A 27,846-nucleotide genomic window follows, 5' to 3' on the forward strand; every position below is an offset into this window, starting at 1 on the left:
ATATAGGGGAGGAGAGCTGTCTGAAAATGTAGATTTTCCTCTCTCCCCTTCGATGCTTTCTCACACAGACAGATTTTATCCAAAAAGCTGAAGAAATTCCAGATGGAATCTTGTTAGCCTTGTAAGATGGGGAGAGCGCAACAACCTTCCCTTCCTCAAGCCCTTGGCTCCCTATGCAAAACCTACTTTAATCCATGGGACACCGTGATTGCACAAACTCCAGTGCGTGCAGCAGCACCTCATACTCCAAAGGCACATCAGGAAAAATGGGTCCACAGCTCGTCCATTGCACATGGGGGATGCTGCACAAGCAAGGACATATCTCAGAACTAGCCCCCGGGGCACCAGATCCTACACAAGTCTTGCAGCCTTTTGTCAGTGACATTGTACACCTAGACTTCAAAGCAAATAGCTTACGTCAAGATAAGCTATTTTCCCACTGTTATTATTGTTTGAATAATATGTTCTCAGCTTGCTCACCTTATGTACCAACATTTTTCTGAGGCGTTGCACTGTTTTTCTACTGCGTTTCAGGTCCTTGCACGCCTAAAATGGCAAACAATCACCAAATGGTAAATGCTAGCTTGCATACCTAACCAGCTGGCGAGCACTGTTAGCCACATCCCCTTGCATGACTCTGCAGAGGATGCAAACCTGTTACCATGCCAGCTACAGAGCCTCTACAGCTCATGCTAACCAGCTAACCCCTAGCTTGGATTGAGACATCACAGCCGATGGCAACTAGCACAGAAAATGCAGCTAGAAAACATTGAAGCTAACATAAATTTTTAAGCATTTACTTCTTGTAGAGGGTCATAAGGTGTTAATAAAGATTATAACATAGACTATCCCTTATTGTTATGGCTAATATGGCTTTATGAGCCCAAACCATATCCTATTGTTTGCACTCACATTTATATTGTTAAGCCACATACTTATGCAGAACTGAGTTCTGATTTATTTATCTATCTATTTATTTATTTATTTTTAGCAGCCACAATTGCTGAAGAGCCCCGGCATTTGTCAGATGCTGCAGGGCTCTGGACCATTCTCTGTCAAGAGCTTTCAGTCAGGACATAACAGCAAACAGCAAATTCTCGCACATTTTTAACTCATCTGTGCTTGTGTGTGTGTTGGACTCAGTGCAAGGCAGCTTTCAACACACGGGCTTTAGCATAGCAAATACACAGAGTGACAAAGGGTTGCTAGCTTAACGTACACATGAAATGATAGCCTTTTATGTGTGGTCAGACACGTTATTATGACCATATACTGAGTACTGTACATGAAGCGTAAAAACAGAAAGTGTGATGAAATGGGGATGTTTCCTTGCAGCCAGCCAGAACCAGCGCAAAAATGCCGGGTGCCAATATCCAGAGGTAACTATCAGGAATACTGCTGAGGAGTGACATCGGCCTGCAACACTGGACAGGAAGCTTTCAAACTCTAAATTGCAAGCAGTGATGAAAATTAAATAAAAATAAACGGCAGGAAATAATCCGCTTCAAAAGCCACAGGAAAAGAAATTAAGCCAGGATACACTTTCCGGAAAGGAAAAAGGAAAGGCAAAAAGAAGGGAAAAAGAGCATTGTCATTAAAAGGATCATGCAGGAAGTGTAAGTAAAAGATGGGGTCATCAAGTAGAAAACGGAGTTTGACCTTAATGTATCACGTGCGGAGCGGAATGGTGAATCACGGGAGAAAGCACCCTTGGGAAAGGTAGATTTGTTCACAGGGAGCAGAGCTGACAACACTTCCAAGCAGAAAGAAGCAGACAATGGAAGGTAATAACAAAAGTAACTTTCCCCTCGGGAGATTCGTCTCCCCGGAGTACTTCTATAACTAGCAGATAGGCTCCTCTCTGATTTTGAGTATGAATGAGACACAGAGAACTCCGCAAAGTCCTCTGGAGGAGCCTGTCCTGCCCTGGTCACCCTGGAAGGACTAGAGGAAGATGGACTGTGCTCAGCTGAGGTGCCCCAGCACTGCCGGGCACGAAGAAGAGAGATGCTGCCTTTGCAGGAGACCGGGATCACCTCAAGTGATCACTCAAAATGTGAAGCATTGCCCAAGAGACTGAACAAATAAACTCATTTTTATGAAGAAGGGGACAACCGTGCTCGGAAATGTGAGATGATAAGCTGGACCAGGGGTCAAATTTTGCTGTCCTTGCCCTGTCCTCTCCCAGCCTCTGGACCCTGTGGCTACACAGGGACATCAGGTCTGGCCCGAGCTGGCACCCTCCCACTTTACTGCCTTCTCCTCTTTGCTGCTCTCCCTTTTGTGTGGGTTTTCGAAGCAGCATTAAAAAAAGAAGTGCTGGAAGAGGTGCCAGACTGCACTAGAGGCTGAAATGCTCTACGCAGTGAACAGCAAAAGGCAGACGACACCCACGGATACAGCCCAGCCCTGATCCGGCAGGATGCTGTCTGGGGGAGGTGGCAATCAGGCTTCACATCCCATCAAATCCCGTAGCATCTGCCAACAGAGCGGGGGGAGCCACCCCAGCCAACTTTTTTTTTTTTTTTATAATATGTATATTTTTTGTTAAGTCGGAGACATTTTATATACAAATACAGATCAGTTTGCAGCCATCTGCTTATTTTCTACGTATCATCTCGAGTATTGTTAGGGTGTTAGAGAGAATATGAAAACAAGCTCTTATCTGTGCCACTAAGCTTAAAAATGAAAAAAAAAAAAAGGAGAGAGAAAAGAAGAAGAAAATACAGGAATTGGTATGCAGCAAAAAGGAAAGAACTGAGGCAGCATTTTCAAATGGTGGTGGCTGTGGTTTGGAGATGCAGGTTGGTCCACTAGGTGGATATGCAGGCAGATCCCAGCTCTGGCCCTGGGCATATCACCTCCTGCCCTTCACAGCCATTTCTTCTTCTCCCAGGGACCTTCTAGCCTTGCCTCTGTTCTCTCTGCTATGTGTCTTAAGAGCAAAAATCAGCCTTTTCACTTAACACACACAGTACTTACACAATAATAGGCCCCTCATTTCATGTGCTATTCCAAAACGATTTTTCTTTTAGTGTTATATTCCTCCAGATAAAAGTAGGCTTTCCTACTTTTTAACCTTGACAGAAAAGCTGTGGTGTGTGTTCCCTGTCCTGTGGTTCTGGACCCACAGGATGCCGCAGCACAACAAACCTCTGAAATTTGCAAGCAGCTCCAAAATGCTGGCCTGGATAAATATCGTGTGGTTCATTATTCAGAATTAACCTGCCACGTTCAGTAAAGAGACAAGAGCCAGCTTGGCTCTCTGGCTGATTTCTACCAGAACCCCAACCCACGCGGCACGGGGAGACGCATGAATTCACTAATCAATTGCCAGGTTTAGTATCACTCGAGGTTCTTCTAACTACTCCCTTAAAATCGCAGCTAATTCTGGAAAATCAGGATTGTTTCCCTGACTTGGCAGTTTGATAATTCCATCTTCATTTTTGTTCATATTAGCAAGTATCGATTTCCTGTGGGATGCAGTAAATCTGAGCATAGTTAGTGTGGGTGAGGTCACTGCTTGGCGATCTCTCTGTTACACAGAGTTACATCTGAGGTTCAGGCATTGGCATTCTTAGCCCACTTTGATTTTATCCAAACGATGGGATTCTACGCAATAGTATAGAAGAAAACATTTCTAAGAGGTACAGCTACTACTTAGCTATGAAAATGGCAGTCAGGGAGAGATTAATCTCAGTGTTTTTCATTTGGATTTTCTTTTTTTGTCTTCTATTAGCATTCTGACTCCTTTCCTCATTGTAATATTTGCTCATCGCTAACATTTTACAAACACTTCAATGCTTCTTCATTTTCCAAGGGACAGAGCAGCCTGCCAACATTTAGTACAACTCTTCCTACTTTGTGTAAACGTTTAGACTTATTTCTGGGATGGAACATCTACGGCAAATCTTCATTCAGTCAGGAGAAAATATCTAAACTTTGAGGATTCTCATTGTGACCCAGAAAACAATTTATTTTGCAGAAACTTTTACAGGACAGTGGAGTAATTTTCAAGCTTTTAAGAATCCCAGTTCTACGGCTATTGATATCTATGGCCACATCCATTATAACTAAGGGAACTATTTGTTAAAGGGGTGGCTAGAAGATGCTCATATTGCTTCCCCTTCAGCGCCTTGTGGAGACTCAAAGAGTGTAAGATCCCTGCAGCCCGGCGCCTCCCAGCAGCTGGTTTCACTGTCATAGCTGCCGACGACAAGAGTTTCATCCCAAATTTCGTACCAGCAGTCTTCCAGTTTTCCTGGTTTTATGTCTAAACTCCGCTTTCCTCAAGTCTCCAGGCCGGGCAGCTGACTGCGTGCAGGAGCTGTGTGGGGGAGCACCAGGCGGCGTACTGCACACACGAGCTCACCCACTTCTGGCAATAATTCAGCATCTCGCTGACTCCAGCTGTGTTATCTGGGGCCATTTTCTGCTCTCCAACTGTGAAGGTTCGTTGGGTTTTGATATGTTAAAATTACTTTTGCCTTTCTGCAATACATTACGCTGGCAAAGTGGCTGCGGCTACACAGACACAACTGCATTTTAGCAGTAAGCCTATTTCCTCACACCCCCATATTCATCAAAAAGACACGTTATGCTGACAAATGTTAGCAGGGGCTTTGGCTGGCACAGTTATACCAGTCAAAGATCACACAGTTTTCAAAGCTTTGTCCAATACCTTTGTACAAGCAGAAATGGGTAATGAAGAAAATGGGCTTAGATACGTTCAGTCGGACTTGGTAAGGGAAAAACAACCTTTTAGGATCTGGCTACATGAAAGGGATTTAAAAGTGTGGGATGCTGCTGCACTACAGCTTTTACTCCCCAGTCTTGTTGCCTGAAATTTCCTCCCTTGATCTTTTCCCGTTTGACCTACTTAGTAAATACTTCTCATGCCCAGCTGAAGGCCTTTTCCAGAGGTCATAAGGTCTTTAGAGATGTTTTGTGTACCAAATCCTACTCTGATAGCATACAGGCGACAATTTATAGCATAAATAAAGCTTATTGCATCTCTTGGAGGTATCCCTAACTGCACAGTGCCTCTGTTTAAGCAGTAGCTGCCAGAAGATGGGGGCTCTGTCTGCCTCCAAAAAAGTTCCCAAGAATCCTGAAGAGACTTCGCTGTGATACTGGCATCAGAAATCATCAGGGACCTGCAAACTGACTTGGCCATGGAAACACCAATTTCCTTCCTTCATTGTTCAGCTGAGAGGATATCGCATGGCCACCTGATGTAGAAAAAGAGATCACAAAGAACAAAACAGTTACCGTGCTCTAGCCTCTACTGATTTTGTTATGTCCCTCCAAATGTATTAGTTGATATAGCAGAGCTACCGTGCTTCTGCATGCATCACTGCTTCTGCTAAGGTTGCAGTAAAAGCCTAGCTTCCTTTGCTCTCACTCCCTTTATTTCCCAACTTGCTTTCCCAACTAGATGTAGGTGTGATGAAGAGGCACTGCAGAACAAGCAGAAGAAAAACTGAATGAAATGTAAAATCTGCATTGTGGGAAAAGTGATGTGAGCTCAGGGCATGGAGCTGCAGTAAAACAGACTGACACATCAGTCAGCCACTGAATAGGGAAATGCATCCAAATTGGCTAAACCCTTTTTGGTACATTTATGTAGTGATGTACGACTTACAGGTTTACTTCTTTTTTATTTTGCCTCATATGAAACAGGCACCCAGTGATGCCAAGACAGCAAAGTGGAGCAGTCAGTCATATATTGAGATAGAAACCACTCTTCTCCAGCCTGTCTCAAAGCTTACAGCAAATCGTAAGATTTGGGTTTGGGCACAGCCCTGCAGCTTTGGAGTTGTCTGAGACCAGTGACACATATCCATGTATTATTACAGGATGAGAAAGATAACACAGCAGTGCATGCGCAGGTTGAATTTCAGGAGATGGCCATTTGAGCAGTGCACACCTCACGGTTTGAAGCCCTTCCAATGTATTACAGAAGGGGTTCACTTCTTTTTCTTGTATTACAGCTGCAGCACCTCAAAACAGACCATGCCTTCCCAAAATGCTTATTAACCCCAGGCTCCCGGATTGCACCTGCTCCCCCTGCCACTGGGAAAGAAGTAGGATGTCAGGTGAAGCTGACATCCCACCAGAGCACTTATTTTGTTGTTATATGATGTACTGTTTCTCAGTTAATTGAAAAAGCCATAGAGTCACAGGATTGTTTTGATCTGTAGTAAAAAAGCAACCATGCGCTACAGTCAAGCCCCCAAAACACTGCTGAATAGGGTGTAGCAATTATTGTGGGCTTGACTCAACATTTGGAGTTAGACATTGGAAAAAAAAGGACTTGGTGGGGTGGTGCTGAGAGAGAATGTCTGTGGCGGACCAAGTGTAAGGGAAAATGCATCTTTCCCTTATCAGCGTGCCTTCACGTGCCGGTTTTTGAAGCAGGCAGCCTGGCACAGAGGCCTAGCAAGGAGATGCTGTGCACCACACAGCCAGCCTCACTGCTGGGGGTGGCTGAGCTGAATCAGGGCAGTGCTCGGGGCTGCTGAGAGCCCACAGCGCTGGGGATGGACCACTGAGGCCTGCATGTGCTGCCACAGCAGACAGCACACCTTACCTTGTCAGCAGGCCACAGTATTGAACAGCAATAACTTTCAGTAATAACTAATCAGCGTCACATGCAGAGGCTTAAAGATAGAAAGTGCTGCAGCTCTTCCACAATCAGCCTGCAGCGCAGAGGCCGAGCTGCTGGGCCGGCACAAGAAGCACTTGCACGCGAGCTGTGCCCTTCCCTTCGGCAGCTACACGTCCACCTCCTCCTGCTCTACGGTACCGGTCCCTCTGCAGCCATCCGGCCGGGCCACGAGCTCTGGTGCTTGTGTCTGTTCCACACTGATCCCCGACACATCCTCCAGCTCCCTTCGGAGAAGCAAGCCGAGGCTCGTTTTGGCTGGCTCAGGAGCGTGGGCACGGCCAGCACTCCATTCACCCACTGTTTGTGCACGTCGAGCAGGGGGACGTATCTGTGTCGGCCCACGTCGAGCACGACACCTTTTCATTCATAAAAGACAGCCTGCATCTTTAATCGCTTTGCCAGAATAATAGCAAAGAAAAACACACTTGATTGCCTGCGTTATCAGACACTATTGGAAAAGTCTAGATAAGGATGCCGAACAACCTTGGCTGATTAGTATTCCACATGCAAACGCTTCCCCATAACCCGGAGTCATCTGTATCCCGGCAACCCTTAAAATTTCATTCTCACTGAATTGCCAGATCTTTATCAAAATATAATTACAGTCTTAATTTGGAAGATAAATTTTGATTGCCTGTGCAGTGCAAAAAAATAAAAAATAAAATAGAAAAAACATTGTCAGGTACACAAGAGCTGAGGTACAACGGGTAAATGTGAATCTGCATACTCTGACATTGGTGCATCACCTTTCCTCTTAGCAAAAGTTGGTGCTGATAGCTAGCAGTGAGGTTATGCCGGGGGAGACAGGCAGGGAGGTGAAAAAAACAGACTCCTGATGCCATCAAATGAACTTCTAGCTAAAAACAGGGGAAAAAAAGAAATCTGCAGCTGTACGTGAAGATTATTGCTATTATGAACATTGTCTGCTATTATCATTAGAAGGTGTTCGATGTGCAGCACTCTTGTGTAAACCTGGAGGAAAACACTGGGCTTTCCTGAAAGAAGGGGAAATTGTACAGAACCAGCCTTTTCTCCCAATGCTTCTTCTCCTCCTTCAAACACTGGCAGAAAACAGCACAGTGTTTTACAGTTATTTCCAGAGGGTTCTCAAAATGCAAGGGTCACAAAATGGCTTCAGATTTCAGCAAATTGTTCTCGTGTTTGTCTCAAACCTAACTGACAGCTTTTAAAAGCACTCTCAAAAGCAGCCTCTGAGGTTGATTCATGCCAATAAGATCTGGCATCGAGAGCGTGGCTGTTCGGAGGCTGAATGAAAGGGGGGCTGTTTTCCAGCAGCGATGGTGGAGTCCTACGCATAGAAGCTGCCACCAGCTAAACGCCTCATGTCTGCACAGTTTGCAGGGCACAAAATAGCTGTTCCTTCACTTAGGTGTGCCAACATCTTTTAATCCCCAAAATGACTGAAGATATTAAGATTCACGCGTGTATCACAACGGACCAGAATCACCCATCTTCACTATGTGCTGTTACTGTAGTGTATAGTACTTGATCCCACTCCCACCTGCAGCAGATGCAGAACCAACCTCTACATACAACGTGAGGATGCAGTTGGAAATCCCCGTCACTTCAAGGGTTATTGCCAAAGACATGCTGCTGTGTGGGGAGTCACTCTTGTTACTTCCGAGAACTGAGGCGATTACAAGGATTTTTCCCAACTCAAACATGTAGCCTAGAAAAAAACCTCCCAGAGGAATAAAGCCACTGTCTGCTCTACCAACAGAGCCCAGAGGAGAAGAGACAGCCTGGTAGGCAAGCCACTGAGGTTACCTAGTTTCTGACTTAGCAGACTCCAGCAGTCCGAAACCACTTCAGCTTTACCCTGTTGAAATGCCAGGGGGGAAAAGATAATTACTTGGATGGCAATGGCATCAATGCAATTAGACGCTTGACCTTAGTGTTTCTTGGTCACACGCACAGAGTTGAACTCATTGTTAAATTTGGAACAGGGAGGTTCTTCTTTTCCTCCTCCCCCACACGTACTCACAAGGACTGTGAATTACTTGTACTTTCTCTGCAGTGCTGATAAGGATCCCTTCCTAGGACAGTGTGATCCCATCCCTTGAAATGGACTTCCTCGCCTCCTGTGGTGGCTTTGGTACCCAGCCTCAGTCCATTTTGTTATCTACTTTTATAGCTTCAATCACCATTGCATGCCCCATAAAACCCAGCTGTACCTGACACACCTGTAACCTTGAACTCACTCCCATGGAGCTTATGCTGTCCTCTCCTGGGAAGACAATACAAGATGAGAACAACTGGCACAGTAAGTAAATTCTATCACGCATGCATACAGAAGGATTATCTTGGAGACAGGAAGTCATACTGTGCCAGTTACAGAAGGAAAAAAGTGCTTCCTCGTGGGCAGTGGTCAACTACATCACACAAGTGAAGTTTTCTTCCTTCGTGCTCCACTGCCCCAATGTTCTCCGAAGAAACCACTCCAAACCAAGTGTGGTTTTGACCAGAGTCTGTCATAAGCAAGCACGGCTGCCAGCTATAAGACCCAAAGTTCACCAAAGTTCAGAAGGATGCTACAACCTTTGCAGTCACTCCTGTGCACTGGCTCCCATTTCCTAAAAGTCATGTCCACTCATGTGGCAGTGATGCTTTTGCTGACTGTATCAGTAGAGATTTCTACAGCTGAATGGGCACGGAGACTCGTCCCCTTGGTGGCAGGACCTCAGTGGGGTTGTGTCGTACTGCAGCAGAAATGGAGGGCAGGAAGGAACCACGAAGGAACAGTCCGGTCCACTTTTCAACCCTGAACCACAGCTAAGGTGCTATGAGGAGCAGGTGAGGTGCCTACCCCCAGACACAGAAGTGAAGAGTTTCCTACAGTGAATTTTGACTCGTGTGACTGAACCTGTCCTAAAAAGGTCAAAGTGTAAGGCCAAGTGCTCTAAATTGGAGCAAGCATTTCTAGACCACCCCAACTTTATTCTTACTTGTTCTTCAAAAGCCTCAAAGAAAGAGATCCCACAGGCTCTGTAGGCTGCCTGTCCCAGTGCTTCATTTCTGTTTGCACTTGGAAAGGTCTTCCTAACCTTCCCTGCTGCAAAGTCAGCTGACTCCTAAGGGGGAAGGCTGCAGAAGCGGGCTCAGCAGCTGCAGTCACATGCAGCTCCCCTCTTCTTTGGGTAGCGAATTCAATCTCCAGAGCCATGAATTCGCAATTTCTCTCCTCAGATGAACTGAGCTGACACAACCAAGCCAGAACTAGTGCCCTGGCATACTCCAGGCATGGGGCAGGGGGAATATGTGAACCTCCAAAGGAGGATGATGATGAGATGCTTATTCCAGGTGCACAGTTCTTTGCTCACCTTTTTAAAATGCATTATTTTCCTGCTGGTGAAGGGTGCCACACTGAAATCCAAGGAAAATAAAGTTGCCTACCCACAGCAGCAGATACAGCCTAGCAGTGGAGAGATGGTAAGCCTCCATATGCCACGGTGACTACTTCGGTACTGCCTGTTACCCATTCCCTCCACCTGCCAGGCACACAGCCCCCACATAAGCCCTACCAGTGACAAGCAAGCATCTATCTGGATGAAAACCAGACCGATACGAACATGCCATTTTGAAAGCCTGGCTTTTGGCTCCGAGTTGCATATTCCAACACTGAGGCTCACACTGGGAGGACTGGCAGAAGAGAAAGGTTACCAGATTTACTTTCCCTCTGCACCATGGCATGTTGCAGGGGGAGGAGTTAAAAATGACCTTCTAAAAGCTGCCAGCATCTTCATGATAGCTGGTAAAAGAATGTCTTATTCCTCCCAGATGGTCTTCACTGAGAGCTTTCTCAAGGGCAGTAACAGATTTCCCAAGCCTTTATCATCAGCAGGAACCTCCTGAAGGAACATTTCATATTTGGTAGGTATCATGATGTTCCCATTTCTCTTTTACGCATTCTCAAGCCCAGATTTCCCAGCTCTAAACACACAATTGCCACGATAGGTTGTAGCAGGAGGTATGTGGTTATCACATACATGTCCCAAGTTCCTCGTAAGCAAAACTAAGGTCTGGCCTCCTCAGATATTGCTCATGTTCTCTTGGATGAGAAGACAAGCAAGTCTTACAACTGGCAAATGGGAGCTCAGAGAGGATATTACACAACTTCCACAGCCAGCTGGACTCTCGGCATTACAACCTCTGCCTTCTTACCATGCAGCAACAACAGCAAGCACAAACCCAAGCTGTGCCAGCGGCACCACCAGAGGAACATTTGAAAATATAAACAGGGGATGCTCTTCCCTGTCTGCCATTTCAGCAAAGCTGCTTCACCTTTGAAGGACCTGTCTTAAAAACCATATTTATCTGAAAATGGCTTGCCTGCTGCTGCTGATTCCAGGAGCTGGTGAGCAGAACAAGCCCATGTGCTGCCGACTGGCCACGGAGCAGCCTGGCAGCCCAGCGATTTCTATCAAAGACAGCAACAGGGCAAGTGCAATGGAGGGTGCAGCACGCGAGTGGTTAATGCACGCCGCTAAGAAATCTATACGCATACGCTGCCTCTAACTGTCAGAACATCTTCTGTTGACATTTTCCATCCAGTTTCATTAGAATTAAAGCGCTCATAATAAAAACCTGGCAATCAAAGGAGAAGAAGCTGTCACCGAGGCAGGATGCATTTCCACCTGTACAGTTAACTAGAAGTCTGCTTGCCTCTTCCAAGCAGCATTAAATAGCATCCACTGCCGGCACAAATGCCAGCCGAGCCCCCCTCCATCCCTCCACCTGTGATATTAAAAGTCCAGCGCTGCCCGTGCAGGCAGCTTGGCAACCTCCGCATCTCCCTCCCCGGCGAGCCGCAGAAATGCTGCATGCTGAACTCTCTCCTTCACCGGCACGGATTCACGCTACGGACAAAAAAAAAAAAACAAAAAAACCCAAACAAACAAAAAAAAAAAAAAACAAAAACCCAAAACCCTCAAAACTACCCTGGGAAAACTTCAAACAAACCGGCAAGGCGTTTGGCAAACCCGAGGCGAAAAAGCCGGAGTCGACCCCTCGGAGCGCACCGCGGGGAGGGCGAGGCGCGCTGCCCCCGGCTCGCCCCGAAGCACGGCTCCTGGGGAGCAGCCCTGCGGAAGGAAAGAAATCGCGTTACCGCCGTGGCCTCCCTCCGCTCGGGGCCGAGAGCCATGCCGGGACTGCGGGTTTTTCCTCCAACTTGGCGGCGGGCCCCGGGAGGAAGGGGTTAACCATGACATCACCGACGCTGCCGCCTCCCTCCCACCCCCCCAGCCTCGATGCCTCCCCCGGGGGACCCAGCGGGACGGGCTCGGAGCCCCCCCGGAGCCCCCCGGGTGCTCAGCATCCCTGCCGTGCCCCTCTTCGGTGTGCTGCATCCTCCTGGCGTCAGGACCGCAATCTCTCCCTTCTTCCTCTTTCTTTTTTTTTTTTTTAAATTTTTTTTTATTTATTTTTTTTTTTTTTTCCCCTCCCTCTGAGCGTGACATCATCACACGCCAACAACTCCACTTCTCTCCAAAAAACAGGGCCCTGAGCACAGCTGCCTGGGACGCCTGGTCCCCAGCACCCTACTTTCCCTTCCTACAGTAGCGTAGGCACAGGCTGTGCCTCGGGGTGCCCGCCGTGCACCCACCGAGAGCGGTGCGGTGCATACCTGCATCCCCGTGTCTCTTACCGTATCAGCAAGCATCTCCGGGTCTCTTACCACACCGGCGATGCTGCAGAGGTACCAAATGCTGCTCAGGTAGCAGCATACCGCTGCATCTGCAAACACTCTCGTCCGTACGCCGCGTGCACACAACAGGCTGCATGCACCTCTACCCTCACTGCTAGGCTGGTTACAGGTGAGTGTTTGGTGCAGAGCTCCGAAAGCTTTACAGAAGTCACACGAGCCCACCCGAAAGGCACAGCGGTATGCAATGCGCGTGGCGTACGGCGGTGCTGCCCTGCATGCCAGAACGCCTTGCTTGGGAGGCACTGCAGAAGTCTTTCAGCAGTGAAATCCCTGGCAGCCCTCTGAATTAGGAAAATGACGGTGCGCCAGGTCCCAAAGAAGACCTGTGCCGGAGACAGGGAGGCAGCGGGAAGTCCAAGGATGTCAGTTAAAGGACTGCCATGGGGTTTATTCACAATTCCCTCCCCTTCTCTCCTTCAGCAAAGTGTTTTGCCTGCAGACTGGCTAAGACGTTTGTATCAAACACCAAGCCGCGGCTGAAAACCTGACTGACACCTTCTTCATCCAGCACAGAAGGACGTTACATACTCGGGAAAGACCAAGTGTTGTGGCCCTGGGACAGGATTTCCGTGGGAAGGAATCTCCCTCTCCATCTTTTAGTGAGTGCATGGCCCTGCAGGTCCCTTCCCCAAATGGCAGCTCGGTCAGCCTGCCCCTGGCACAGGCAGGGAAAAGCCCCAGACTCAGGAGGGATGGCTGTGGTGAGCAGGGATGCGGGGCCATCTTTGAAGCTCCTCCGGTACGAACCTTCAGATAAACACAGAAGAGCGAGTCCTCTGCCACCACTCATTAATCAAACCTCAGTTTTCTTACTGCTCTGATAGGTATATCACAGTCATTAGCAAAGGGGGATGCTATTTGCACATAGTAGCATCAATAACATCTCTGGAGTAACATCGATTATACATCATATACTAGATCAAAAGAGAAAAAGGCAGAAAATGCCAGTTCACCAGATACATCTCTGCATTCCCCTTCTAAATGAAGGAAGTGGTTAGTTCAGCTTATTAAGGAAAAAGGCAAACCCACTGTCTGTCCCCCACATCCCAAACCCTCAGTTTTTGAGTTCCCTGCCCACATAATTGCCAGAATAATTTGATTACTTTCTATATAATAAAGCCCCTACAAATTTTAAGTGGAAAAAAAATATAAATGAGAAAACCAAATTAGTGCCATCCTCACTGAGGATAGCCAGGTAAAATTCAGCTATTGCACTTTCCACAGGGAAACAACCAGCTGGCCCTGTGGTGGTCCCTTGCCCTGCGGGAGGGAAGGGGCTTTGATGGCTCTTCTGAGAAGACAAATCAGAGAGTAAAAGACAAATGGACATGTCCACAGGCAGTCTTTACTTTTTGGTTTTCTTTGGTTACCGAGACAATTTGTTTAGTGTTTCTGTTTTCTTTTCCAAGATCTGCTTCTCACAGGCCTACCAGCTCTCTAGAGTTCAAATGCATATATATGCATATATTTTTTTCCTCGAAGAAACCTCTGAACACTCCCTTCCCACTTCACTTTGGTTCTTCTGAGTGATGGCACTGGTTTAACCTGCATCCAGGAGCATTGGCAAGCTGCCAGTTGGTTACAATGGCTCTCGAACCCAACCAGATCCATGCTCGCTCCCGACTGTGAGATGTTTTTGCAGGAAAGCAAACAAAACCATTCTCCTAAGAAGGAACAGGCAAGCAAAGTGCAGGACTGGGGGTGGAAGGAACCCAACATAAATAAGCGAGGGCTCCTAAAACTCCCAATCAGAGGAAAAAATTCTTCCAGCCAGAAGAAACTGGAGCTTGCCCACCTCTCCCATCATTTCCTCTCCTATTACATTAATATTAATGAACAGTTTCACTTGGCAAATGCAGATTCTTTCAAGTATTTGGGTGACCGAGTTGAAGATCAGTGCCCAAATAAATGAGCACCAAACAGCAGCATTGCCTTAATGTATGCATTTCAGTGTACCTTGGGGTTTCTCCAAAGTAAATAGGGTAGAATACGCTCCATGTTGTATGAATTCTCCACTTGCCTTAGCAAATGCACCTCATTCAGGATTTCCAATAGCCTCTTTAATCTAGTACTATGCCTCCCACGAGCACAGTTTAGCAAATGTATTATGTCGTTTAAATGGGTGTTTCCCATTTAAGAATCATTCAGAGATGAGCCGAGAGTCCCGGACCACTTTTCTTCTTTGACCAGTCTTTAAATGCAATCAAGTTTGGTAGCAGACCTGAAGAAGTTAGCAGATGAATGTCACACGTCTGAGTCCCCCGCTATTTTTAACATTACAGAACGCACCGAAAGGAAGAACTGAAAGTCCTCTTCTTTAATGACGTCCCTGCAATTTTCTAAAACATATAAATTTCAATACTCTTTCATTTTAATCCAAACTGTTACAAAGTGAATCAAGGTCATGGCTGTCTGTCACTTTTCCAAATTACTCTTGAGTAAAGGCTGCCCTCAGCCAAATAATATCAGCCTAAATAGGACCTCAGCCTCTCCTGTTTCATTATCCCAGGGAGGTTTAAATTTCAAAGCTGACTTGGACTACATAAAAGTTAGCTTTCAAGCAGAAGCAGTATGAATATTCTTCCCACCCCTCTATTTAACCTTCTCAAGGGAAGACGGAAGAAAGTAAGTCCCGGTACCAGTCCTGCTGACCTGAGACAAGATGACAAGGCAGAATAGTGCGGCACGCCTCTGAGAAGAAATCTCAATGCCGTGTTTTCATTGCCTGTTTTCCTTTCTGATCCACTTGACTGCACGGTACTCCACAAACAGGCCGCTCCAGCCTGCTGCTCCCCGCTCAGCAGAGCTGGCTGTCCTCGGCAATGTCATCAAGTCCAACCATCTCCTAACGCTACCAAGTCTCATCTCTAAAACATGTCCCTTAGTGCCATGTCCACACGTCTCTTGAACACCTCCAGGGATGGGGACTCCACCACTTCCCTGGGCAGTCCATCCCAATGCCTGATCAGCCTCTCCGTGAAGAAATTCTTCCTCATGTCCAACCCAAACCTGTCACAACTTGGACATGCCCGTCGTGTCACCTTTGCTGCATTTAATTCACTACTGCTGGATTTCATTTCCTCAGAAGGCAGTGGCCTCAATGACAGACACACACTTAACTTCAATCTCAAAGTCTTCACGCCAGGCTCCTTGTGGAGACCAATGTTGATTTTAACATTCCTTCTTTTGAAAGCTTTTACTACCCTTAGGGGCATAGCCCTCGCAGAGCTATTTCCTGCTTCGTTTACTTGTGTGCCTGATGGTTGTGTCGCTGGCCTGTCCCCGTCTCAACCCTGACGGTCGGACCAAGGGCACTGCTCTGTACCAACAGCCACCCACTGCAGCCCCACGAGGGAATGGGGGAGCAGGTCACAGGAGGGCCTGTCTCGCTCCTCCCAGCTCCTCTTGATGTGGACACAGACCCCTGTTCTCACCCTCACTGAATATTATGATAAAACCAGAAAGCATCACGTTGATCATCTGAAACATTGTGTTTCCCCGTTCCTTAAAAGGCTGCATAAAATAGCACGCATTTTTCTCAAACATCATAAATAATCATTTTTCAAGGCTATAACATCATTGACTTAGGGCCCTTTCAGAACAGCACCTCACAAAGCACAGCTCCTCTGCTTGCCATAAGTCAAGCCTTTGTTATGTTTAATTCTTTGTCCTATATACTGTAACTTCTAAGACCAGAATTAAGGCGCATCGGGTAGAAGATGAGCACTGTTGCTCCACCAGCCCGGACGTGTGCACGTCATAGCAGACAAGCACCACGATGGTATCTCAGCTTCTGGATGAGCGCTGTGAGCCTTGAAAACACCATCCCAGCTGTCCCTCATGCTGCTCACCCTTCTCACCCTGCAGCCTCCTTCCAGGAGCTGTGCCTTGGCACCGGCCAGGCACCCACCCCGCAGCATTGGCCATTGAACCTTGCAGCATCCCCAAACATCACTCATTCCTAGATGAAAGAACACACAGCCCAAAAAAAAAGGACAAGAAACTGAATCCTGTCTCCGGCAAGCAAGCAGAGTGAGAAACCTGTGTGCAATGAGCACAGATCAGGCTGCTTTGGGCCTTTCTTTTCAGTCCAGACTGCCAGAACTGGGTTTCCTGCAGCCGTAGCAGCCATGCAGGTTGGACCTAACAAGATAAAAGCTTCCATAGCCACATAAGGAGATTTTGAAACTGCTCTGCTCTTCCTTTGGCCAGTTTGTTTTGTTTCTAATGCAGATAATTTAAAAAATTGGAAGTATATTTGTAAATATCAGGAGGGCACGCGGTTATACTTTTCCTCCCCCTCAATTTCTGGGTTTAATTAGTCTGCTCTGTGTATTCTGGGGGACTCGCACAAGCACTTCAAGGCAGCACTTGTGCAGCACTGCAAATGTCACGCGCACACACACATACATACATACAAGTATATGTACACACATCAACACGAGAGCAGGAGCCTTGCCTCTCTCCGTGGGGGCTGCCTGGCCAGGGACAGGCACCCAGCGCCTGGCAGAGGCCACCAGAGCCATGCCTGCTCACACCCTGTTTAGAAAAGGCCAGGTCCCAGATATGCCTTATGCGGCAGCAGCTACGTGTTACGGAGGTACTTGAAGATTATGCAGGTTTCCACTCTTCTTCCTCCCTGATAACAGGGTTACAATTCCCACTTTACACTACTTTAAGGTCTCTGTAATAACCAGATGGACATTTTTGGACTTCTGTTCTTGTTGTTTGGCAGCTGAGCGACATAAATTATAAAATTATTTGGATTGACTCGAGATAACAACTCAGTAAATTTATTTTCTTCATAAATTCAAGATTTTTCATATCATCTTCACCTAGCAAAAACAGTATTCCTCTGGTCTGCAGGAGCACAGGGACCATAACACCTGACCTGGAGCACAGGAGACATGGATGCAAGTTCTCCTCTCCTCAAAGGGTGCAACGTTGTACCTTCTGCCCATGAGAGCAATACAGGAGTGTTGCATTGGTGTCCAATACTGGTGCTATCTTGTGTCAGATTTAAGTAATGAGAGGGAACAAAACTTCCTACTTACCAGAACATGATGATCCTTTCTGTTTTTATTAACGAGAATGTAAGGATCTGAAATGAAACTTGGATTGCCATGCAACCAAAAAAATAAAACTTTCAGCTGAATCTTTGGTCTTTCCCCAAATATCGAGGTAAATGTTTACCCTGTTTGCTAATCCCTAAATCCTGCTGTGTTTCCTTGCTGCCCCGGGGTGGCACGGTGCGCAACCCCTGCTTTGGGAGAATTATGATGTGGCTTGCAAGTCTTACAATGATTATAGATGTTGCTATATATGTAAAAGGATGGATATATTTGCCTGGTCTTTCACCACCAGGAGCAGAATGGAAGTGTTTTATAGGAAGTGTGGTGGTATAAGTGTTTTGGGTTCATAATGTACTTTTCACCCACAACCCCGTAATAAAGGTACGTTGGATAGGTGGCTCATTCATTTCTGGGTAATCCAGCAATGCCTCAGCTGCCATGCTACTTGGCACCAGCTAGAAAATAAGGATTGCAGAAGGGGATCCTCTCGTTCACCCTTACCAGCACATACTTAGACACTGGCTTTGTTTGTCTGAAGCCATAGGTGACTGTGCCAGAGTTCACAGAAGAACCAAGTCCTGAGTTATATGAGTTTTATGCTGCAGCTATATTATGTCCATTGCTTTCACTATCATTTCCAGCCTTCCCCGTCTCTTTTCACAAGATTTTCTTCTTGTTTGTGTCAGGAGAACTACTGATTATGTCATAAATATTGATGTTTGACTTAATATATTTTGCTTTAAGCCTGGCAACTCTCCATTTCAGTGTGCCAGGGCTTTGCTTTTCTAACAGCCAGAGATACAATTGTTGTAGTACAGATTAATAAGCTTGGAAGGGCTGGAAGTTTAAGATGAATGGAAATACAAGTCACACTCAAGTAACCTACTGCCAAAAATAGTAACCATGTCATTGTCCTAACACAACTTGCATCTCTGAAAAGCCTGCAAACCATCTAGTGAGAACTGCCCTGTTCTGACCCGTTAAAACAGGGCAGAACTGCAATATCTTATACTATTTGTTGTGTGCTTTGGAGCAATGATCTACCCACAAACCACAACCACAACCCAGTGAGCTATCTCTCCGTACAGACTGCATTGGTTCAAATCACTATTACTTATCTAATAATTAACATTGCTTGATTGAAAAGGATGGAGGAGTCTGAATTTTAGTACCATGCTTTCAGCACTGCCTTCGTGCTTTGATATTGAGTTAAACCCTGAAGATATTTCTGCTGAATTTTACCGACAAATTACATTCATCATCTACATGCCTGTCTTGTCAGAGCATGAGATGTGATACATATTAAAGTGCGACACGCAATTTTCCTGTTAGCATATTTAGCACACACCACTCTTACATACTGTGCTTGATTTCCCAAAATTCAAACCAAGGCGTTTAGTAACCCCCAGGGAGAAGCCAAGCCGCAGGATTAGTGACCTCTATAAGCAATGACCACAAAAACAGGACTCAAAGCGGAATTATCCCCCAGTGAGTTTGCCATCTGTTGCCCCAAGAGAACCACCCCAATTCCTGTCAACAAGCTCCGAATGTAAACGGATCGTGGGAAGGCTGTGTTTATCCCTCTGCATCCGTTTTCTTCATCGGTCAGCTAAGGAGGGGCCGATAACCATTTGCCCTGACTCTGTGAGCTAGGTGTGCTGTTTGGTGGTATGATCAGGAGGACACCTGCCTGTGAGTGCAGGAGTCAGCAACAGTCAGCCTGCAGTTTGTCCCTTCGCTACAGAGGGCAGCTCCGGAGGTGGCCATGGCCATGGTCAGGGTGGAAAACAGCCTAGAGAAGATCTGCATAACCCTGTATTTCTCAATCTACCATAGTTGGCTACGTCTCTTTAAAATCTATATCTCCATGATGCTTGTGTTGCTGGAAAAAAGGTATCGGGGCTGTTCCCAGGTGTGGGCTGTGTGCTCAGAGGCAGATTTTGGAGGTGGAGGAGGCCAGAGGCGGTGTGGGACGTAAAAGGGACCTCTGCAATGCATGCAGCCCTACATAATTCGATTTCCCGTATTTTAAAACACTTAATCCTTCTGTTTGCTTTTTACATCTGGGGAACAATGTGCAGTGGAATTCCAGCTGAATGCTGGAAATGAGAGAAAATTCATCTATTACAGAAATCGGCCTTCCAGACTGAAAGCAAGGGGAAGAAAGCACCTGGGCATGTGTCTTTGGGGGACAAGGTGTCTCTTCTATCAAGCTTTGACCGCTTGCTGCTTTTAGCTCAAAAAATAGCTTAGAAGCCAGGTGCTTCTTTTACAGACAAGGTGACTTAAGCTGAACATGTCATGGGAAATGGAGACAGTCCGTGGCAAAGCAGTCTCAGTGAGAGGCCACCACAGTCACCTCCAGACGGACACTGTTCAATGGTGAAATCCTGTCCTGCTGGCAGCCGGTGGTACCCAGGCAAGGCCTACTAAGGGTGGCACTGAGGGGCATTGGGTATCAACATCAGCATCCATCCATGACCCACCTGGCCCAAAAGTCTGTGAGCTGCTGCTTGTTTACTTGCTCTTTCCGTGGTGGCATGCCTGCTGCCAGGCAGGGCCTGGGAGGCCAAAGATGTTGGGGCTCCTACCTCATTTAGTTTCTGATACATCGAATGTTTGACTGTATGCTAAAAATGCTTTGTCTGGAAGATGCAACAGTCTTTGGGCAGGCTGGTGGCTGAGGTGGATGTGGGTGACAGCAGTGCAATAAGCACTGGTGGTAATCCTCTTTGTGGATCAGTCTTTAAAAAGCAAAAAACAAAATGTTTTCAGAGAGCCATGTGACACCATGACAACATGCAAGGGAATGACAGAGTGCAAATATTTTCCACGAGTTTCATTAGACAGCTCTGAATTTTGTGGAAACGCTGATGGGCCAAAGGAAAAGCCCAAGTGTCATTTAATTTTGAATGAGGCAAAAGTAATGCCTTGTACGGAACATGACAGCTTGATAGTCTGATTGGCCCCTTTTCCTTCGTCAAGGATCAGCTACCAAAGGCAGTAGCCAGAATAAAGCACATGACAAACACAAGGAACCAGAAAGGCGGAGAGATTTTATGATCAAATATTTACAAGGGAGGGTGGAAGCTGTGGGGAGGGAAGGGAGGATGTATATGGAGTGCATAAAGCAAATGGTGCGGAAGAGACAGACGGGAGATACGGAACTGCCTGACGTGAAGCCAAAACCCAGGCCAATGGGGAGAAGTGACCCACCCCCATCACTTAGTCACAACAGTTTGCAACTGGAAGTCATCCCAACAATTTGTTTCAATTCTTTACTCAACTACATTGCTATTTGATAGGAAAATAGCTTCTCCCTATTAGCGTCTAAGAGACCTGGCTAAATTCCTATTCATAGTAAATCTGGGACTTATTTTATTACAGTCCTTCCTTGGTCATTGCACCCTTGAAAAAATACAACGCCAAAAGCTACAAAGAGAGTATTAGCTCATACAGACCTAATGTCTTTTGATTTGATATTGGCAACAGCGATCGAAGTTGGTTAGATAAATTTGGTTAGGCTTCTCCGTTTGCAAATGAGTAGGGCTGTGGACAACTTAGCTGCTTTTCTGTTTCTGCCCTTCCTGCATTTGCAAATGCTGCTTTGGTTGACTTAACACGGGTCAATACCTGCCGTGGGATGGATACACGCAGAGCTGAGCCAGCTCTTGGTCCGGAGCTCCAGCCGCCTACCGAATCTGCTTTGCAAGGCTCCTGCACAGCGTCCGTGCGGCAGACACACAAGATACCAGGAATGGGAATTAAAGAAGGCAAAATCATTTCTCTTTGGCAGCAGTTAAAATCTGCTTCCCCGTTCCTTTGAAAAACACTTCTCACCAAAGCTTCCTGTTCGAACAAACCCAGCGCACGGTGCAGTGGATCGGTCACAGGCATCTTTGTTCTGCACCCACGCAAAATTACAAGTGACACTTGGCTTCCACTGCCAGCCAGACATCAAGCAGAGTTGTGCCCCTAACTTACAGTTTACTTCAAGCCATTGCTGGCTTTTTAGGGATCAAAGAGAAGGGGGGTAACAGGAGGAGTTCAGAAGAAGACCAGGAACAAAACTACAGTTTAGTCATACGTGCCTTTGACTGCTTAATGTTTGCTTATTAATTTCCTGAGGAGACCGGCTCCAGGGGCTCAGCCAGGCCAGGGCATGAAGCAGAGCTGGGATGCAGAGCACGCTGCCAGTGTCACAGCCCTGAACCAGGACGTTTGCAGAGGGCACAGAGTTTGGGTTTCGCTTGTTATCACCGCCTGGACCCTCTTCCAGAGGCAGCCCCCTGTGGACCGGCACGGCCTGGCCCAGCCAGCTACGGCCGCCTTGCAGCCAGCTGGGCCCCCCGCCCCTCGCCGCGGGGTCTCCAGTTTACAGCTCTCACAAACGAGTTCATTTCCCCTCATTAGCTCTCACACGCAGCCACCGCTCCTCTGAACTACCTACTTCTCTGCCCCCCAGCCCCCGGGGACCCGCTGGGGCCAGAGGAGCCCTTCTGGAAAGGAGCGGGCGGCTGCCCAAAGGAGCAGAACGAAGGGGGCCTCCCTAGGCCGGACACGGCACTCGCAGAACGGATGGGGAAGAGGATTAAATCAGTGGAGAAACTTATAAAGCAGAAATCTGAGCAGCTCCATTTTTCTGGGATAATTGCTTTCAGCAGGTTTCTTATTTGATACAAGCCTCGGCCAAAGTGGTATTACAAACTATTGATCTCATGCTTGCAAATTCAGTTTACTCCTCTCCCTCCATCCCAGGCCTCTAATTTTCTTGCTTCCCTTAGCAGCCCAGTAAGTTCTCCAGCTGGCAGCCGAGACCCCAGGCTTTCCCCACCATCAAGTATTTCTCCCAACACACAACAAAGCAACCTTTTTCACCCTAGAGTTCACGGCACTAGCAGTCCGGTTTGAAAACCTTCCTGCACCCTCTGTGCCAGGTGAACTTTTGGGCTGTCTCCTTGACACTTCCGTTCGGCTCTCTGTCACGCACAAGGCTCCTGGCCTAACCCCTGTGTCCCTGTGTATTTCCCTTCAGTCGGGGGTTTCTCTCCCTCTCATTCTGCCTGGTGGGATTTTCATACCCTAGGCTCTCACAGACATTTTCTCAAACAGCAGAACAAATAACCTCAGGGAGACGCACAGTTGGGGTAAGATTTGGCACACAGGTATTAAAATAGCATGTGCATTTCTCTCCAAAAAACAGCACAGAAGATGCAATAACATCAAAGACTGACACAAAAACACAGAAAGTACAGTAAGCCGAAGGGAAAGGACTTTCACCCCTTTCCAGTACGTGAAGTACAGTGTGGAGAAGCATTTGCCGTCCACTGTAAAACTTCTGTTATGACCCTTGGCTAGTTAAATTGTTCCAAAATGACAAAAGCAAAAATAAATTCAACCATCACCACCATATGGATACATTCATTCCTGAGAGAGGGCATGTTCCAGTGATCAAGATGCTGGATAGCACGTGAAGAGATCTGGGCTCGGGTCCCAGCTCTCACAGAGGCTTTATATACGATCTTGAGCAAAGCACATAGGGTGGGATTCAGTTGCTTAAGCCAAGGTGTCTGGTACCATTTGAGATGCCCTAGGGTATCCCACACATCTGTACAGGGCTGGTAGATACAAAATAGGACCCTGGGGCAGCAGCTGGAGGCCAGGAAGGATTTAGATACCCATACTGCATCCTGTACTGCTTTCTGCATGTCTGCTAGAGATGCCTCATGTAACTTGTAGAGATGCTGTGCAGCTTCAAGGCTAGTGCACCAATTACCCACCTTTCCTGAACCCTAGTGTCCTGTATTGTCAACTATAAACTACAATGATCACACAATCACAGGATGGTTGAGGTTGGAAAGGTTCTTTAGAGGTCATCTGGTCCAACCCTCCTCCACAAAAAGGGACATGTAGAGCAGGTTGTCCACAAAAATGACTGTGGAAAAGAGTATTTTAATTCCCCTCTGCCTGCAATAGTCTGCTTTTGTTTTTGTTTTTGTTTCTCCTCCAAGTGAAGAGTTTAAAGGTGAATATGCTCTAGCAGGATGCATGGGTGCAGTCAGGTTATGCCAGCCAGCTAGTCCACTCATACCAGGTTTTTGGGCTCTGTGCTGCAGCCCCTGTACTGGCTGCGAAAAGCTGTTGTCACCTCATGCAATGTAACAGCCCATTTCTTGCATTTGTCACTGCAATCATGCATTAGGCTTCATTATATGTGCGAGGCATAAGCTAGAAAATCCTGTATGGTGATTGCATCACAATGCATGACATTCTGCAGCATTTGCAATGTACAGCGATCTTACAGCCTCTTGGTATATATAATGTCACGGGCTGACCAGTCACCACATGGAGATGTTGCCCAAGTTCAGTGTGATGCCCCATGTAAGTGCTGGTCTCTTTTGCTGCTTTCTGAGGTGGGGCTCTCACAGCCACTCCCTACAACCCTCGTGCCAGGATCTGGCCACCCTGTGATGCTAGGGGAACAGGGGACCAATGACCACAGCACCTTTAACGTGGTCCAGTTATTATACTGCACCAAAAGACAGATGCCCAGAAGAGGATGTATTAGGTTTATGTCCCCATTATTGATTTTGAAAAAGTAGCCGTAGCCTCAGTCATATTAGGTATTTCTGATATTTGAACAGCTTCATAGGTTAGGGATCCATCATGGCTCCTGCTGCTTGTATATTTGCTTGGTTGAGAAGCCTGCTCTAAGTCTACCCCACCACAATCTTCATGCCTTGGAAGAACGCTTTTAAAGCTGTTTTTTTCCCTGTCTGGTATGTTTTTGGAACAACTGCTGCCACATGTAACAATGTACTGCCCGCAACCATCATAACATCTATTATTCCAGCAAGTGACTGCACCTTGGTTAGACAGCAGAGCAATCAGAGAAACCCCATTCTCCATCCAAAGTCTGCAACATGCTCAGTGAAGTCTTCCCTGTGTGTCTTTACAGTGCTGGGCATACAACCCCCTCCCAAAAAAACACGTCCCTGTTGCTTCAGCGGTTTCCATCCATTCCCAGTAGTCTTTAAAGCACTGTCGTCTTTCATAATTAATCACAGAATCACAGAATCGTCCAGGTTGGAAGAGACCTCCAAGATCACCGAGTCCAACCTCTGACCTAACACTAACAAGTCCTCCACTAAACCATATCACTAAGGGCTACATCTAAATGCCTCTTAAAGACCTCCAGGGATGGTGACTCAACCACCTCCCTGGGCAGCCCATTCCAATGCCTAACAACCCTTTCAGTAAAGAAGTTCTTCCTAATATCCAACCTAAACCTCCCCTGTCGCAACTTTAGCCCATTCCCCCTCGTCCTGTCACCAGGCACGTGGGAGAACAGACCAACCCCCACCTCGCTACAGCCTCCTTTAAGGTACCTGTAGAGAGCGATGAGGTCTCCCCTGAGCCTCCTGTTCTCCAGGCTGAACAACCCCAGCTCCCTCAGCCGCTCCTCGTAAGACTTGTTCTCCAGACCCCTCACCAGCTTCGTTGCCCTTCTCTAGACTCGCTTGAACACCTCACTGTGCTTCTTGTAGCGAGGGGCCCAAAACTGAACACAGTGCTCGAGGTGCGGCCTCACCAGAGCCGAGTACAGGGGCACAATCACTTCCCTAGCCCTGCTGGCCACACTGCTTCTTATGCAAGCCAGGATGCTGTTGGCCTTCTTGGCCACCTGAGCACACTGCTGGCTCATATTCAGCCGACTATCAACCAGTACTCCCAGGTCCTTCTCTGCCAGGCAGCTTTCCAACCACTCATCTCCCAGCCTGTAGCGCTGCTTGGGGTTGTTGCGCCCCAGGTGCAGGACCCGGCACTTGGCCTTGTTGAACTTCATACAGTTGACCTCAGCCCATCGGTCCAGCCTATCCAGATCCTCCTGCAGGGCCTTCCTACCCTCGAGCAGATCGACACACGCACCTAACTTGGTGTCATCTGCAAACTTACTGAGGGTGCACTGAATCCCCTCATCCAGATCATCGATAAAGATATTAAATCACCCAAGTCCAAATTGCCAGAGACTCTTCTGGGGAGTAAAAACTTCGGCAGCTGGGGTTGTTGGTGGCCAGAGGCCATTTGTGGAAAGTACAGCACAGACAGGGCATTAACTGTAACTAATTTACCACGCGCTCAAAAAGTGCTTTCTGTGCTGTAGAGAAATCATGACTGGGTGTCAGAGCCTGTCCCAAAGCCAGGGTGACTCCTACACCCCCTCCATCTCATGTCTGCTTTTTGGGGAGGAAGCTTGTGCCACACCTGGATTAAAAGATTCCGAGAATAATTGTGGTGAAGAACTGCTAGAGATTAAAAAACACTTCTGGGTCCCAACAGCAGGGCAAAGTGGAGCTCCCTTTGTCCTGCCCATGCCCTGTCAGGGGCTGCACAACTGCTGCCCTGCTACCGTGATGGAATTAATGCAAAATCCACTCTTACACCAGCTGCTACTGACTCTCTGCTATCCAACAGCAACCCAGATAGTTAGCAACAGCGGAGCAAAATATTAGATCGACCGTGTTTTTGAGGGACTTCATAACAAGCCAACAAAAGCAAGGACATTCAAAGCTCTCAGTTAAGCATAGCAAGAGGTCTCTGTGGAGCGTCAGATGACGAGAAACAGATTTGCTGCATTACATAGTCATGTCAAAGGGTTGTGCTGGAGCATTAGCTGACGGCAAGCCTGAATTTCTTTGCACTTGCTGGCTTGAGCCAGACAGAGGACCCTGCAGCCTCGTGTTTCATATTTTGCCTATCTTTTCCCCTAATTTCATTGTTCAAATTCTGATATGTCTCTTATGAATCTTATCTTACTCCAGGCTGATCCCACTGTTTTTGCGATGGGGATGACTTCAGCACCACCACTGGAGGAGTAAGGTCTCTCTTGTTGTGATTAAGGGTTGGTCCACAAATCCAATTAACTGAAAGACGTATTATTAATTTGTAGGTAGTCATGGTACAAACCCTTCATGGTAAATTGAGATGCAGTTCTTGCTTGGTTTGGAGCAAACTTGTTTCAAAGGCCATTGTTAATACAGGGGATTTGACCAGCACATGGTATTTCTCTCTGGCCATTTTGTGTAATTTCCCAGGAGGACTCACTATTCCATAACAAAAGTAGGTTTAGCCAGGAAGCACCGTATTAATCAATTCCAAAATCCCTATTTATTCTGGAATACAGTCCACTAAGACAGCTGTTCCAGAGCAGCTATCGTTAGAGTGCAGCTACGTTCACTCTATTCACCCCACTTCCCCAGGAGGACAGAACCTGTCCAATTCATGCTGCATCAGAAATGAACTGCTCAAGAAAAATAGCCCTGCCTGCCCATCCCAGAGCCTGCATCCCTTCAGTTTATTTTTTAAACTCACACCTTTGTTTAGTCTAGAATACGTTTCGCACATACACAAAGATTTAGAATTGGGCTCAGCTGAATCAAAGAAGTCCCTATTAGAGGAAACAAAAGTGGCTTCACAGATTGTTTCTAGTTAAGGGCACATCCACAACTGGCTTGCAATGGCTTAGCAAGTAATATCTGCAGAGATGCTCCAACATGTGCACTACCATACACACATTCATCCACACTGCAAGCAGTGTTACTTATAACTCAGGGAAAGACATTAAAACCGGAAAGTTTTAAGCTGAGCTAGATGGGGACCACTGAATACAGAGGTATGGGGAGGCAGCTCTGCTGATGGTGGGAAACTTGGTAATTCACCATAACTAGACCATGTCTGAATCTCTGCAAATCCTGTTTTTACCTGATTTAAGAGTGTGAGACATGTTTAGGTTGTATATTCCAGATCTGTGGGGGCCCTGGACATGGGTAGCAGGCATTACACACTGTTACATACACAGACTCAACATGAATCCATTAACATCAGCAACAACATCCAGATCAGTAAGTTGCTTTCTGGAGCCACAAGACATAACTGTATTTGAGGAACTTTTAATGTACCATGATGCCAAGACTTATTTGCTTTTAACTATTAATTAATAGGGAGCCCTAAAGTTCAGGGGGATAAGGGGAATGGGACTATTTCTGTAAAAAACATACTCATAAAACAAAATGATGTTTTATAAGGCTTCATTCACGCTCTGTTTCATAAACCCGTCAAGGAGGAATTCTGTATTGACTTCAGTGAAATATTTCAGAGTGCCACTGGGAGGTGTTACTATATAGCAATAGCACCAGGCCAAGGAAAAGAGCTGGCTGTGGAGCTGTGTGGAATACAAGAGGACACATGCCTTATTTCCAGGACTATAAAAAAAAAGCGGGGGGGAAAGGAAGGGACATGGGGACAGGGACGGGGGCAGATGATTAACTCATTAACACTCGGATGGCTGACATTTTTGCCCTCAGATGCCATCCACT

The 27,846-nt window shown here is 46.9% G+C and overlaps 1 protein-coding gene across 4 annotated transcripts in view; it reads right to left on the reverse strand.

The window, feature by feature from the left end:
- Positions 1 to 27,846, reverse strand: part of NHS (NHS actin remodeling regulator) — a 251,881-nt gene that overhangs the window by 36,952 nt on the left and 187,083 nt on the right. The window contains exon 1 of one of the 4 annotated variants that reach the window (XM_066981422.1): positions 11,651 to 11,902. The exons of the other annotated variants lie outside the window; for them this stretch is intronic. Coding sequence (XP_066837523.1) covers positions 11,651 to 11,834 — 184 coding nt within the window. The 5' untranslated portion in view covers positions 11,835 to 11,902. Of the gene's footprint in view, positions 1 to 11,650; positions 11,903 to 27,846 lie in introns of those variants that run through there. 4 annotated transcript variants of the gene reach the window in all.

The sequence above is a fragment of the Anser cygnoides genome, chromosome 1 (genome assembly GCF_040182565.1).
Source record: "Anser cygnoides isolate HZ-2024a breed goose chromosome 1, Taihu_goose_T2T_genome, whole genome shotgun sequence".
In the NCBI taxonomy this organism is placed as follows: Eukaryota; Metazoa; Chordata; class Aves; order Anseriformes; family Anatidae; genus Anser; species Anser cygnoides.